The following is a 16,689-nucleotide window of genomic DNA, read 5'->3' on the forward strand; positions in this document are numbered from 1 at the left end:
ACGGTGTTCGCTAGTCATGTCGCATTTTTAATGTCGGTAGTTGTGTCTTGTAAACAACCTTGTAATTTTTTTTCACTTCCCCTATTCCCATTCACAGTGTTGCCATCGCGTAGTGGTGAATGAACGTATTATTTCAACTATTTTATTTTTTGATAAAAAGAGAACTAGCTTAAAAATCAATCTTGACTTCTATTATCATCTTTTCGTAACATCAAAAAATGAAGAATACAATTTACAATTTCTTTCAAATCCTTGCGGCGATAATAAATAAACGCAAAATTAAACTACTATCGTCTCAAAAAGATTTTTATTGTTTTCCACGCGTACACATTTTTCCACAATCCATCAGGTATTTAAATACAAACACGAAAGTCAGATGGGATTGCTTTAGAGAACAATCTTATCACAATTAATTTCGAAACATACACACTCTCTCCCGAATGTGCCGAAATTCATTTGGATTGGTTTTCTTCTGATCTGAGTTTTGCTGTTCTTTTTGCATACAGTGCCGTGTTGGTATGTTAATTAATTCTACCTACCGAAGCTATATCTGCTGTCAGCATAATCTATCATGATAGATCCCATTTAATTTTCAATTTAATATCTTCTACAACTTGTATTCATATCTATCGGTTCATCTTTCAATTAACTTGCGACAGGTGCAAGTTTCTCACCATTATTCTAATCACGTTTGTGGGTGGTACAGAATCCGTTTCCGTTCTTTGTTCCCATGTGGGCGGTACACATGACGCAATCTGTCCTCTGATCCCACGTGTCTTGTGGTAGGATATTCAAATATCTACACGTACTTCTTTATACATATAGGCTATGAGAAAGCCCATCGACGTGAGCTCTATGTATACAATTTTGGAAGGAATAATTTTGGTTTGACCCGCTTTCGATGGTGAAAGATTTATCAACTGGTATGAGAGTCTTTCTTGATGAATGAACAATGTAGTTTATTACATGATACTCTGGATTAGGGAGATTCGAATAATAAGGAGACGCTATCTAATTTGGGTCATTAAACCATATGTTGTTTTTCGTTTTTTCCGATGCAGTTTGCGTTACTAGGTTTTTGACTTATTTGTACATGAAACGATAAATGAAAATTATGCCGTTTTTGCTTGACCCCAAAACTGAGTCACGTTCTAACCACTGTCAGTTCATACATTCTGACAGCAGTTGGGGTTTGAACCCGACTCAATTTCGATTCAAACAAAAACCACATTATTTTATGAAATTGAATTAATTACACCTTCCATTCAATTACCTTGACCCCTTTTTCTGTGCTCTATCGATTTATGCAAGAAAACAGGAATTTTATTCTCCATTTAATGACCCAGCAGGGTCATTAAGTGATAAATAATTTATTCTTTTATTACAAACATCGATAGAGCTTAATTTTACAGTAAAATGGCCTAAATCATCAAATCATGACTTGGAATTCCAGTCTGTCTTGTTTTTAACGGAAATGTATTGTTTTGAAATCAAAATTTATGATTCATGAAATTTTTTTGGAGCTTAGTGGAATAGAATATCGCCGATAAAGTTGCTCAAAATATCCCCGTTTAACAGGATTCATGTTCGTTCGGACAGTTACATTGGAATTCCTAACAAGGGGCCATATTCTCACAGTCACGTCACCTAGTGACTAGAACAAAATTTCCTTCTAGTCACTAGGTGACGTGACTGTGAGAATAGGGCCCAAGATATGTCGTCTTCTTGTTATTCTAATCCCTTTGCGTTAATCAAGCGTTATGAGCTGTTCCTCGATCGAAAAAAAATTGAATAATCTATTTGACAAAGGTGAACCCACCAGCCTCTCAGGTTGATTTTTGGCCACAAAAAGCTAGTGTGTGTAATTGGTGTATTAGTCTATAAAATTTCATTTTAATGGCTTGACTTCTGTGCTTTCGGTGTTGTGCTCGACAATATTTTGCTACAATTCATACGCCATTCAGATACTTCAAATATTATTCAAATACGATAAGATTAAATAAGATGAGATAAATGAGCGTCTTGTCTTGCTTAGTGATACTGGATGATGCATATGAAAAGTGTAATATTAGCTTTAGTGAAATTTGATGATACGTAATCTTTGTGTAAATAAATTTGGAACTCTTTAAGTATCTTATTCTCAATCATGCGATTTTTGTAAATTACCTAATTCTTGTTTTGTAATTTTTTACATAAATATATATTTATGTTTTCGATAGAAGTTTTTTCGTATCTCATGACATTTTCAGTAAGCTAAACTATGTTACTTTTTCAAGATCATGTGCTGTTTTGAATTTAAATCGTTCGAAATAAACAGAAAGTTATGAAGTATTGCGATTAATAAAAACATCATTATAGGTAACAAATAATAAAAGAAAATGTTAATTGATTGACTGCATTAACTGGACTGGATGTATATAACCTAATTAAACATATAAAAATAGTCTACAAAAGATATTAACAGTTTACAGCAGATAATTAAATGATCAATAACTAGTTGTAGCAAGCGAACGGAAGTAAAACAGTTACAAAATTCACTACATTACGACTAAGAAGCGCTTACGTATCAGCACACTTGCACGGAAGGTTCTGCTTCTTCACGGAAGTTTCAAACTATGTAAATAATAGCTCTACAGAAGTGTCCTAATTTTTCTTCCTTCACATTCTAGTTGGCGCCGACCGCCCGCTTGGCGATCGATTTCAGTTGAACCGAATGGGAGGTATGTGGTTTCCGCATCGTGGGAAGTTTGGTGGCACTGGAGGTAGATCGGCCTGCGTGCCGATGTGGATGACCAGATTCATGCCGATCACGATGTGGAACTGGAAGTGACAATGGAACAACCAATAGCCTGGAAATGGAATGAAATCTCATCAAGGTTTGTTTGTCTTGTTTTCGAATGTTGGATCGAGCCTAACCTGGATTGTTGGCTCTAAACCGCAGCACGACGTAGCCGTTGTTCGGGACAGCGATGGTGTCCTTCAGCGGGGGAAGATTGAACTGCCGATTCAGTAGACCACGTCGATCGAGATCGAGAGCATGGCGCAGATTGATCTTTTTCACGGTGGTGTCGGGCGATCGGCCCATACCGATTACGTTGAAATAGTGACCGTGCAGATGGAACGGATGGCTTAGATTGTCTTGTTGGACTGTAAAATGGTGAAAACGTGTGAGTGATTGGAATGAAATGGATAGTGCTAGGTTTAGAGTCACCTTCATCTACAAGGACAATTTCTACGATCGCATTCAGCGGGATGTCAATCGTGTGGGTGCACATGCAGTTCTGACCGCAATCTGGAGGTCTGTTATCGCCGTTGCAGAACTGTTCTGGTGGGATGTCTTCGATCTGGGAAAGCATCGGAGATGGTGGTGACACGTAGGAAATTTCATCGATCAGTGATATTAGATGATCGCCTCCCGGAACAACTGAAAAGGGATAATACAAAATTATTTTTTTTTTAAATAAAAATTTCATTTTCTAGGTCGAAAAGGTGGAAACCGGCAGGGTATCAATTAGGCATTAGGTGAAAAATACCTATTTTTGATTATACACTCCGTAGATTTGTTTATAAAACATGACGCACTGCTGTTCAATATGTTCGTACATTTTTTGCCTTTCTCATATAGAAAGGTTATGCAGTCACTCTGAATATCGATAACCTAATCCCGGCCCTGAAAATGCTCAAAAGGTGAGTAAAGGAAAATTTCAAAATCGAATTTATATTTAAAATGCATAATACGTCGAGATTGGATGCAATCTCGAAATTTTTTTTAATAAAATTGACTTTTTTTGAGCGACACATTTTTTTTGCCTTTCTTATATAGAATGGTAATGCAATCACTCTGCACCTCGATAACCTAATCCCGGTAAATTTCTTTGTTGACTTACATAAGTTCTCCGTGTTTAAACAGGGGTGTAGTTAGGGGTATGCGGTAACGAGTTACCCCCAACACATTACACCCCACCTTTCACTAACACCTCCCCCCCGCCATGCCCCCTTTCATCAAGCCTCTCAACAGATCTCTCTCAAACGACCACCTTATCCACCCGCTTCTGTTACCATTTGGGCCCTTTACCCCATAAACCAGTTCCAAAGATGAGAGCAAAACGCGAGCAAGAGAATTTGCCATACTGCAGTTCGACACGAACGTGCGCGGCTTATAATGATGTTATAATGTATATATTGGTGTATAACAGTTAGGAGGAACTATGCGTCTTGGATAATTTTTATACAACGATTCTTTTTATGTATAAATATTCTATGGAATAGTGAATATCTTTAGGAGAAAAATTTATAGCGAGCACGAGTATATTATATCTAAACGGTCTCAATAAATAATTATGTAACACACGAACTCAAAACACAATTTACACACACGTTAGGAAAACAGGAAACGCCCGGAATCGGGAAATTATGGGAAAGTAGGAAATAAAGACTAACGAGAGAAGAAAATTGCGAGTGAGAAGGAAGCTGTTGGGTTAGGATAGACAGACTACGAATCAATTTTGCTTAACACGTCGAGAAAAGCAAACATCAAGAAGAATTGGAAATAAATAAAAAAAAGTGAATAATAGAGTAGTGATACAAAGTTAATTAAATAACAAGCTCGAGCTAGCCAAGAAAAGAGGCCTTCGGAGCCCATCCCAAACGGTCCCCGTGGCTTGACCAGGGACTAGGGGCTATATAAACCGTGACCCTTCAGGTCCGGCAAGTAACACTTCAGACCCATCTCTCTCATCCCAGTCACTTTCAGCCAATAGGCATACCTTCACACACACCCGCTTGATAAAATAAGTTAGATAAAAGACAACATTGAGCTAATCCTAATTAAGCTGATTAAATATTATATTTTTTATATTTCAAGCAGAGGCGGATCCAGAATAAAATTTCCTAGTGAGTCAGAAATTTCGATTTTGAAATGAACACATTACGTAATACACAATAATCACATTTAATAAAAACCAGTCAACAATTTAGTTTGGAATGATTTTGAGTTTGAAACTACTTTAAAATTAAAACTAATTTAAAATTTCTTACCGGACCTTCTGGTTTCAAGTGTTTAAGTGTCGGCACATAGTACCTCAAGTTCGTGGCCCATTGCATGTAGGTGCAAATCGTACTAAATATGTGATATACATTTCCACCATTATATTGAAATGGCATGATTTCGAAACATTTATGCCAACTTATTGGCTTACAGATTCAACCAGTCACATCATTTAAGTCGCCCTTCGTGATTGTCTGTTCATGAGCTTACATGAACTTTAATTGGAAGCCATAGAAAACGACTAAAATGCTTAATCCTGTTAAGACAGATGCCTTCCGTTTAATTCCACTACAAATCTATAGCGGAATCAAACGGAAGACATCTGTCTTAACAGGATTAATTGTGGCGGTCGCTCAAAAAGTTTTGAATTTTGTGAAAAATTATAGACCAAATTATACTAAGAGTACAGAGTGCACAGTGTGCACTGACCTAATGCAGAAATTCCAAATTATGTGAAAATCAAAAACTTGTCATTTAAATAACAAACGAAGCCGTGGGTCTTTTATATATTTTCATTATGTAAACCATAAAAATAATAAAACGAGTTTTAATGGCTGTCCGCGCAAACGCTTATCCAATGCACATGGAAACCTGTATACGAGGCGAGAAAATAATTTTCCTCACCTACTTCTGCTTTGAAGGGGAGGGGGGGGGGAGGTTGTTCATTTCTGTCTCACTATTGTACATTTCCGTACCTTCGTCGTAGTTGCTGCATTTATATTTGCGAATATTTGATTTTTCCCTGCTTCTTGCCCTTACGAGTGTGAATTTATTCAATAATGGTATTGGTTGAAGATTTTGAGGTACTTGACGCAGCTTTTGCAGCTATCAATATTGCCTGAGCAGCTGCCACAAATTTTGCAATTGTATATATTCAGCGGTTTCTAAGCAAGGTAGACCGTAATGTGCCGTTTTTTGCAGAACTGGCACGTATTAATTTTACCTTGATATGTGCAAAGAATTCTCTGTGTAACGGTACTATCGCACCACGTTTTGTACTGCATAGTCAGGTAGTAGAAAATAGATCGGCCCACTGGCATTCTCACCACATAAACACTATTTGAAATACCGGAAAGTCGTTCCTACACGTGCCCTTCGGTTTCCATTTTTCCCAAATGTGACATGAATCTACAAGTAAGCGGTGTCCGATCTTGGAGCGGAACATTGATTTTATCTTCGTCCAGATTTAGGAGGATCTTATTTACAGTATTGTCAAACACAACCATGTGTTTTAAGTTGTTCGAAATGATTGGTTTCGGCTGGGATAATTCGCTGCTTCCGAAAGTCTAACCTCCATTTAAACCTTTGGGAAATGTTCCACATTATGAATGCTCGGTCCTATGCGAGTCATCAATAATTTTATAACCACCGTATTTGGCCGGAAATTTTTCATTGTCTATAAAAATTCATAAAATTTTTTACCATTAGCAAAGTTCAGCCATTCCGTAATTGAACTTTCAGTCTATTTTGTTTTTTGATCAACTTGTGGCGTTAAGTAAATCTTCCATTTCATGAAGATAAAATTTAAACAATTGAAAAGGATACATTAAATAAAATAAACTAAAATTTTGATCTAATGTATCGGATTTAGTGATCTTTCTATAATCTGTGGTCGTATGCTGACAGGGAAGAAGAACAAGCGACGCACGCGTATGGCTACTAATGTAATTTCAGGCCGTTTAAAATTATTTCATATTCTCTTTATGAAGAAAATCGATACTTTCCTGTTGTAGCTTCGGTTCGTTACGACATTCGTTTAAATGCTTTGCGCCAATTTTGTTAGCAACCAGGGACGCTCAATCTCAAGCTAAACGAAAGCTAAAAACTAATACTAAAAGAACCAAGCAAACAAAAATCTTAAAATGAACGCGGATGAATAAAAATACAAAAAAAACAATCATTTAAAACTACCAAATGGAACATTCAGAAGAAGACCAGATCTTTCTGTTCGCACTGTTGCAAGGAAAATAAAAATGTAAAAAAAAATTGTGTATAATTCGAAGCACCATTAAGGAATGAAGTCATTCAAGGCAATGACAGTTCCGTACCATAGTGATAGGCAGAATGTGAGGGATAAACACTTGTTCGATTTTTTCGTGAATATTTAACCAAATTTTCCTGCGTTATAATGTATGTTATACAACTTAGGACGCAGAAGACTTCAACCAGCTTCATGGTACAAAACAACTAACACGCATTTCTTCCGATGTTACTATTGAAAGCACTTTTAATTATGTATTTTTAGATAGAACAGACATACGTCCCTATCTGTGAGAAATATTTCAGTTTTTGGTTTAATATTTCAAGAGATCTATGTGTTTTGAGGCGTCTAAATTTTGTCGCGAAAGAGCTTTACAATTCCATTCTTGGGATGGTCGTGAAGATGCAAAGATAGTCTCGGTCTCTATCAACAGCGAGTGTCGAACTAACATTCATTTCATTCCGCGGAAGCACATTTATGAAATTTTATGAAAATGTTGAGTCAGTGAAACATGCACAGTGAGAATGATTTGCTCCTCGCAAGCATTATTCCCAACAAACAATGTAGCTAGATAATGGTTTAAACAGTTATAGTTCAGCTCATTCTCTCTGATAAAAGGCTTGTTCAGTTTTCGTTGTTTGTTGGGTTGGTTCACAGTTCATTTCCAATTCGGTCAATCACGAATAGCAACTGCAGGCAGTCTACCTAAGCTAAGCTAAACAACCCATCCCTGTCAAAAAAAATGCGGCCGAACATGGTCAGGCAATTTAAAAAGTTTGACGTTTGACTCAACTCGCCTGTGCTAATTGCCCCTAGGAACAAATGCAATTTGCGAATGCGATTTAAAGGCAATTTAAATACTTAGACAAATTTTCAGGCGGCTGAAATGGACTTGTTTTTTGCGTTTTTCAAACATGGCGGTTCATGTTTGGTTTAAGCTTAAGATTGTTTTTTGAACAATTGGTGTGTTCTCACTTGTATTTTGTTTGTCTAGTGCACTTCATTTAGCCAACGAATGTAGAAAATTATGGAATCGTGTGTAAGTATAGTAGAACAAGATCTCTGACCTAAAGCCTTAATGAACGTCAGATTGTGATAAGTTTTGGTGTGCAATACCGATTTCACCTTTGATTCTGCCTATAAGTTGGTGGTGATTACCTAGTATACTGGTAAGTATATGTGAGTAGATAATGAATCCGAAAATAGTATTATTTTTAATTTACATATCAGGCAATTTAGGGCGATTAAATGGCGCGTTCCGTGGGCGATTTGGGGGCGATTTAAGGGCGGATTGGGCGGTAAAAAAATGACGGCGGCAAATTGCCCAAATGTTGCATTTGAAATAGCCCCCTAATTGCCAGCAATTTGCTGGCAAATTGAAGGGCAATTAGCGCATCCGAGTTGGCAAATAGCCCCCCGTTAGCCAGCAACTTGCCCTTTTTGACTGGGATAATGCATGCTACATCAGTCTGGTGAGATCGTTGACTTTCGACCAAAGGCTTGTTAATCTCTGTCGGATCCTTGGTCGGATCCCAATGATGAACAAAGACTCATTTGCACAACTGTTAGAGCTTGTACAAAAAAGTGGTTACTGCTCTCTTAAATAACACTCTTTAACACTTTTTGAGGATGGATTGTAAGTGAACCATTGCGATTGGGACGAGACTTTTTCGGTTCGAATTGTTTATTACTGAACTTTTAACATGAATTTTTGTTCGATGTTGTTTGACTTTGATTGCACCCTCCTCTCCAATGTAAAGTCAGACGGTTGGTAGGATTCCGGTCAAGCAATTCATCTGAAACAGAATATTCAAACAGATTTTAATTTTGTATCCCCTTTGGCTATCGTCTGATACACAGTTTTTCCAAAATTCGAAAATTTGGTAATATGGTTTAAGTTTCAAACGAAAAATGCTTACCGTGTCCTGTGAGCTTTGTAAAAATACAAAATTGAAAAAAGGCTCGTGTCAGACTGATAGCGTCTCTCGAACATTTCTCAAGTTATTCCAATTCGATTGATCTTGTATACCTTGCCAACCAATTGCAAAAACACTTTTGGGAATTCTAGCCATGTTCAAAGCTCCCGGAAAACTGAGCTAGAGCATATTTCATTAAAATCTTGCGTCTGTGTAACATGTTTGCAAAAAAAATCGTTTTTCGAAAAACCCCATTTTTGAAAGACCTCCATTTTTATACTACCGAATATCGCCATGCGGAATAAATATTACAATTGCAGTTATGCTTGACGCATAACTAACTATTTCGAATCGGATGATAAATCCATCTTTCGTACATAACCGCTGTCATTATTCCAGACAAGAATGAATGATATAAGAAAAAACTTTGCATGTGAGAAAAGCAAGAATAACAAAGAACAGCTGGAGTTTAATAGGGGAACAAAAAGTGACGATTATTATTTCATATATGGTCAATAGCAATTATATTATAGTATTATTTTATATCCCGCAATATCTACGTATATTGAGCGCTCCACACACTTATAGCGCTTTCGTTATTTCCTGGTGCTACACCGGTGTAGTGCAAAGAAAGAGACTTATGGCATATTCGTTTTTGACAGTGCACTACACCGGTGTAGTCGGTGCTACACTCGTTCAAACTTGGATGTAATCAGTCTATCTCTTTCTTTGCACTACACCGGTGTAGCACCAAGGAAAAATGAAAACGCCATTAATCAGTTTGAATGAGTGTAGCAGTCACCGACTACACCAGTGTAGTGCAATGTCAAAAACGAAAATGCCATTATTTTTTTCTGTTGAATCTCAGCTTTTTTCGCATCTTTTGCCGAAATCTCAACAGCTGAGATCTCAGCAAACAATTTTTTGCTGAGATCTCAGTAAAAGTGACGTTTTATAGCTGAGACTCGAAAAATATTTCATTGGAAATCAGCAAACAAATCTTACTTTACTGAGAAATCGGTTTCTGAATTTACTGACTACACAGCTGTTGGGATATTGACGAACCAAATTGAGTGTGCAGTTCATATGATTTCTGTAAAATTCTTGTAAAAAAATCGATGTGTCAACTCTTTATTGGCTGCATCTTAGGTTCAATCTACTGGTTAAAATAAGTAAAATTCTATAGACAATAAAGTATGACACACTTTTCGCGCAACACAAAGTTTAAACTATATATAAAACTTAAAGTTTAAAATAACTCGTGACGAAAATCCAGCTTCACAATTAAAAACGTGTTTAATCCACCTAACAGTGTGATGAGACATTTCTTATAACTCTTATCACTCTCTTCGGATATTATATCGTTTAAGAACATTTAGAACTTGATGCTTCGCGATGTTTTTGATAACACATACTACATGGGATAGTGGCAGGACTCAGAGAATCGCTCAAATCAGCATAGAACAACATCAGTGCTAGAAATCTCAAACCAAATCAATGGGAAAGCGAAAAAATGGCCCATAAAATAGACATACCAACGAATTATTGTTAATGCTATGTTAATAAAATATCTATATTGTGGTGGGAAAACTGAATTTTCCTTAAAGCGATTTTTTTTTGAATCGATTTGAAGTTTATATTTTACTCAAATTTCCAACGCGACTGAGAACTAAGAAATCAACGCTTTATTTTGAAAAGGGCGATACTAGCAGTGATACCATTCAAAGAAAATCAACAGTGAATATTTCCAGACTTGGTTTTATTTCATATTTAAGAACTATTGTGTTTTTTGACATCCTAGATTGCATGATTCAGTGATCGAAACCCAAAACTTCATAAAGTATTTGAAATTATTAAATTAAAATTTGTTTTTGCTATTGAAATTGACAAAATGATAGTATCGCCCCTTTGAGTTTCGCCTCTAAACTGCTAGCATCGAACTGGCAACAAGGTTAGACAAGTCGGTTAGTTGTTTTTATCTCTCTGTGCTAATATTGTGTTTTTATCGTTTTTTTCGGATTTATTCGTTGTGGATTACTACATATCTGACGTATTTTTCATCACTGCATCGGTGTGACTCGGAGTTCAACGCTGTTTGTCAAATTATATCGGAAAATCTCCAAAAAACTGCACCGCATTCGCTTTGTGTTGAGGTCGTACGGAAAAAAGCAATGGAGCCTGTTTGTTGTGCTTGTACTCGCAGTCTTGACAAGGCCGACGAAATAGTTTGCAACGGCTTTTGTAAATCATCTTTTCACCTCAAATGTGCTCACCAGTCAGCGGAAATTCGTGACGCTGTATCTGGATGCTCACAATTGTTTTGGATGTGCAAAGCTTGTATGAAAATGATGGCAAACGCTTGTTTTCGTCAAGTAATTTCATCCAGGAACAATGCAATGCAGTCAATGGTTGATGAGCAGAACAAGGTGCTGGACGAGCTGAGGAATGAAATTGCACTCAACACAACGAAGATTGATACAATACTCCAGCGAACGCCCTTTCCCACTACACCACGTAACCCGAATTCACGCAAGAGACCACGGCTGTTAATCCCGAATGAACCGCCGCATCGCACCGATAACATTTTCGAAGGTACAAAAGATATTGAACCGGACGACACTATACCATTGGTCGCAGCTAGAAAGAATAAACAGTTTTGGCTGTACTTATCTGGTTTCGATCCTCAGGCAACAGTGCATCAAATCGAAAAGCTAATCAGGAACAATTTAAAAACAGACACAGCTGTGGACGTTGTTAAACTTGTACCTAAAGGCAAAACACTCGATGAACTTTCGTTTGTTTCGTTTAAAGCTGGCATTGATTTGCAGTTGAAAGATTTAGCACTATCAAATTCAACTTGGCAGAAGGGAATTATTTTCCGACCATTTGATTTCCAGCCCACGTCGAACAGACGAAATACTTTTCGCTTTTTGCCAGCCGCAGCAGACACTAAATCACAATGAGCCACTCTTCGCACTTGCCTACTGCCATACACAAACTTCTACCGATGCTCAAGATCTATCGGCTGCGTTACCCTGCATCCGCGCACGTCCGTCTGCACATCGCTCTACTACTTTCAACTGTCGAGGTCCGAATCGTGAAAACAGTTACCGTCCTTTCTCGCTTTACTATCAGAACACGCGTGGGGTCCGGAGTAAGACAAATCAATTACTACTATCACTTTCTCAGTGCGATTATGATGTTATTGCCTTTACTGAAACCTGGCTGAACAACGACGTTTCAAACTCTGAGCTAGCTCTAAACTATACGATTTACCGTTGTGATAGAAACCCCCAAACCAGCCAACACAGACGAGGTGGGGGGGGTTTTGATAGGAGTAAAAAACAACCTTCAGAGCTCTGCTATTCACATTTCTGGCTGCGAGCAATTGGAGCAGATTATTGTTCGAATCTCATCGCCGAAGTTTGATATGATAGTTTGCACTATATATCTCCCGCCCAAAAGTGAGCCTTCTTTATACGATCAACATGCAATATGTGTAAAAAAATTAATGGATCTGGCGGGTGATCGAGACGTGGTTTTGACTGTTGGGGATTATAATCTTCCTCAATTACGCTGGATGTCGGATGAAAATTTAAACTGTTTGCTGCCATTGAATGCTTCGTCGGAACAGGAAATATCTCTGGTCGAGTCTGTTTTAGCCAACGGAGTGTTTCAAATTAACGATAAAGTGAACGTGAATGGAAGACTGCTCGACTTAGCGTTTATTAGCGATAATAGTTGTGTGGAATTGTTGGAGCCACCGTTACCACTGCTTAAAATCGACCAGCACCACCGACCTTTTGTATTGCTGTTTGAGACGAACGATGTGAAGCAAAATGCAATTGATTTTGAATACCCGTCTGGCTTTGATTTCACCCGTTGTGATTTCGATCTGGTTAATAGATTGTTCGCCGACATTCGATGGGATGAGATTTTGGATGGGTGCAGTGTTAATGAAGCTGTGTCATGTTTATATGAAAAAACAGATGCTATACTTCGTGACAATGTACCTGTGAAACGACCCCGTCGTGCTCACGGTAGCAGGCAACCATGGTGGAATACTGAGTTACAGCATCTGCGGAACCGCCTTCGTAAAGTTAGAAAACGTTTTTTTCGCTGGAGAGATGATAGACATAAAGCTGAGTTGCATGCTATTGAGAGCGAATATAACTCGATGCTTACGCATTGTTTTCGTTGCTATATTCGTCGCACGGAGGAAAACCTTAAGCAGGATCCTAATTCGTTCTGGTCGTTTGTGAAAAATCGGAAACAGTCGCAGGGAATCCCCCAACGTGTCAGTTACAAGGATGTTACCGCTGAGTCCCCGTTTGAATCGGCAAACCTATTCTCATCCTTTTTTCAAAGTGTGCAAAGTAATAACCGACCACCTTTGTCTGAAGCGTATTTGAATAGCCTACCGATGTTCGATCTGAACATGTCGCTCTTCAATTTTACGGTACGCGATGTGGAGCTGAAACTACAGTCACTAGATGGTGCCAAAGGAGCTGGTCCGGATTGTCTGCCGCCTATTTTCATTAAAAAATGTGCTGAAGCGCTTGCTGTTCCTGCGAGTATAATTTTCAACAAATCATTGTTCGAAGGAATTTTCCCGAGTGTCTGGAAGACAGCAGCTATTACACCGATCCATAAGACAGGTAGCGTGAATGATGTTGAGAATTATCGTGCCATCTCAATTTTGAGTTGCTTACCAAAAGTTTTCGAAAGCCTCGTTCATGATATGCTGTATCCGAAGGTGCACCATATTATTTCCGAGTGGCAGCATGGATTTGTGAAAAAACGATCGACAAGTACAAATCTTATGGCATACGTTTCGTCACTAAATAGCGCGCTTGGTGAACGTCAACAAATTGATGCCGTTTATGTGGATTTTGCTAAAGCGTTCGATAGAGTGCCTCAGTTGCTAATGGTGGCCAAACTCAAACGAATGGGACTTCCTGAATGGTTGACACGGTGGATATTGTCGTACCTCACCGAACGCTGTGCGTACGTTCGTATCGATGAAATGAGATCATCTCCGTTTGTGATAGAGTCGGGTGTTCCCCAGGGAAGTCATCTAGGCCCGCTACTGTTTATTTTATTCGTAAACGATTTGTGCTCCACTATACAGTCCCCTAAGTACATGTTCGCGGATGATCTGAAATTCTTTCGTGTAATTGCTTCGGCAGTCGATTGCTGTGCCATCCAAGCCGATATCGATTCGCTGCTAAATTGGTGCACACAAAACGGGATGGAAGTAAACGTACAAAAGTGTAATGTGATCTCGTTCTGTCGTAACAGGCACTTAACAACGTTTGATTATAGAATGTCAACAAGCATTATCAACCGTGTAAACACAGTTAAGGATCTAGGCATTCTTCTCGATAGCAAATTGAGTTTCGCGCAGCACATTGCAATGTCTACAGCCAAAGCATATGCCGTATTGGGGTTCATCAAAAGAAACACGCAACAATTCAACGATGTATACTGCCTAAAATCGCTCTTCTGTGCCCTTGTACGTAGCATTCTCGAGTACGGTGTACTTGTGTGGGCACCCTATCATGCTGTACAAATCAACCGCGTCGAACGAATTCAGCGTCACTTTGTTCGTTACGCTCTGCGGTTACTACCTTGGACTGATCCTATTCGTCTACCACCCTATGAACATCGATGCAATCTTCTACGTTTGCCGACTCTTGCAAGTCGGAGGATAATGCTGCAACGGCTCTTCGTGTTTGATCTTCTGGGAAACAATATAGATAGCCCGGAGTTGCTGAACCAGCTCCAATTCAACGTACCGCCTAGACCCACCAGACGAACTGATTTCTTTCGGTTACCAATGTATCGTACTCTTTTTTCTCAAAACAATCCGTTCAATGTATGCTGTCGTAATTTTAATAATGTTGCTGACAAATATGATTTTAGCATTACTAAGACTACCTTTAAACATAGAATTAATATTAATTAAGAAACTGTCTGTACGAGTAACTCGAAGACCAGTAAATAAATAAATAAATAAATAAATAAAAAAAAGTATCGCCCTGTTTGTTTGCATGGAGCGTGGAGGGTGAAACTTTAAATAAACAAACAAAAATACAGTTTCGCCCGTTGTATTTTTTGCTGTAGTTTAAGAAAGCAATATCGAAGAATCAAAAATTTTAGGTTAATTTGTTGCGTTTCAAAGCCCTTATTCGCATGTAAGAAAAAAGCCTTATGTTTACATTTGTAAGTATCGCCCTTTTCACAAAAAAGCGTTGAAATGAAATCGCAGCTCCTGATATCACGCTATCTCTGAAGTACATGCGTGCATAGTTTCAAATTTTACTTCGACATCGACTTTTTCTAAAGGTGACTTCCCAGTAGTATTGTTGATTTGAATTATTATCGCTAATCCTAATGCCAAAGAACAAATAAAAACCTCACGAAAACGAACCGTTTGGGAAAATCATCATCATTACTGGAATTTTCATTTTCACGAAAAACTTTTCGATAACCTTCCGTCACTTGCGTTAATGCACTGGGTGCACAGTAGGGTAACAGGAAAAAATGACCCCTATCGGCCCACCTCTGCGTCGATTCCTAGTCCCACCAGGAGTACTTGCACCAAATTTGAAGCAAATCAAGCAAACAAGTCTAACTACCGGACTAACGGGCCTGAAATTTGTATGGGAATTTTCAACGATTTACATGGAGAAAACCCACCAGCACGCATTTTCGCCGCTAGGTGGCACTGTATGCATCGTATTATCACTGTAAGTGAAAATAAGAAGGATAATTGAATTGTCTACAACTTAGTCGAAGACTGCAAGTAAATCCGACTTTGTTAAAAGAAGTTATTAAACTTTAAACGAAGTGATGTCTGAGTCAGTTTTGCATGGGGCCTAATAGTGCATGGTTGTGTATCAGTACTCGATTCACACGAAATAATCGTTAGGTTTAGCTCAATGGTATGTTCAGAAGAATTATAGTAAATAATACGAGTCATGCTGTGATTAGAAAATTTTAGTTCCACCTGTTACCGCATAGAGGGCGCCAACACTAACTTTTCAACGGAGAGAGATAGAAATTTGGTGTCTTCTACAAAGTTATAGAACAGGTATTTTTCAGTATTTCTTCTGAACATCTTGATACTCTATCTCTCTTCTATGAAAAGTTAGTAGTGGCGCCCTCTATGCGGTCACAGGTGGAACTAAAATTTTCTAACCAAAACATAACTCGTATTATTTACTATAATTCTTGTAAACATACTATTCGGCTAAATCTAACCATTATTTCACAAAAATATATAGTTCGCTGGACTCGAGTACTGATACACAACCATGCACTGCTAGGCCCCATGCAAAACTGACTCAGACATCACTTCGTTAAAAGTTTAATAACTTCTTTTAACATAGCCGGATTTACTAGCAGTCTTCGACAAAGTTGTAGATAATTAAAATATCTTTCTTATTTTCACTTACAATGATAATACGATGTATACAGTGCCACCTAGCGGCGAAAATACGAGCTAGTGAGTTTTCTCTATGTAAATTGTTGAAAAATCCAATATAAACTTCAGGCACGTTGGTCCGGTAGTTAGACTTGTCCGATTTGCTTCAAATTTGGTACAAGTACTCCTGGTGGGACTGGGAATCGACTCAGGGGTGGGCCGATTGAGTTTTCAAAAATGCATCATTTTTCTGGGCAGTCTAGTGCACAGTGCTCTAAAAATCTAGCGAAATCGTTTTAGGGCACCAGCGGGTCTG

At 38.2% G+C, this 16,689-nt stretch overlaps 1 protein-coding gene across 1 annotated transcript in view; it reads right to left on the bottom strand.

Annotated features, from left to right (window-relative positions):
• Positions 1-279: 279 nt before the first annotated feature.
• Positions 280-16,689, bottom strand: part of LOC131691236 (uncharacterized) — a 37,416-nt gene continuing 21,006 nt past the window's right edge. The window contains exons 3-5 of the mRNA XM_058977476.1: positions 3,212-3,424; positions 2,917-3,147; positions 280-2,849 (exon numbers count right to left, since the gene is read on the bottom strand). Coding sequence (XP_058833459.1) covers positions 2,701-2,849; positions 2,917-3,147; positions 3,212-3,424 — 593 coding nt within the window. The 3' untranslated portion in view covers positions 280-2,700. The remainder of the gene's footprint in view (positions 2,850-2,916; positions 3,148-3,211; positions 3,425-16,689) is intronic.

This window comes from Topomyia yanbarensis, chromosome 3, assembly GCF_030247195.1.
Source record: "Topomyia yanbarensis strain Yona2022 chromosome 3, ASM3024719v1, whole genome shotgun sequence".
NCBI lineage: Eukaryota > Metazoa > Arthropoda > Insecta > Diptera > Culicidae > Topomyia > Topomyia yanbarensis.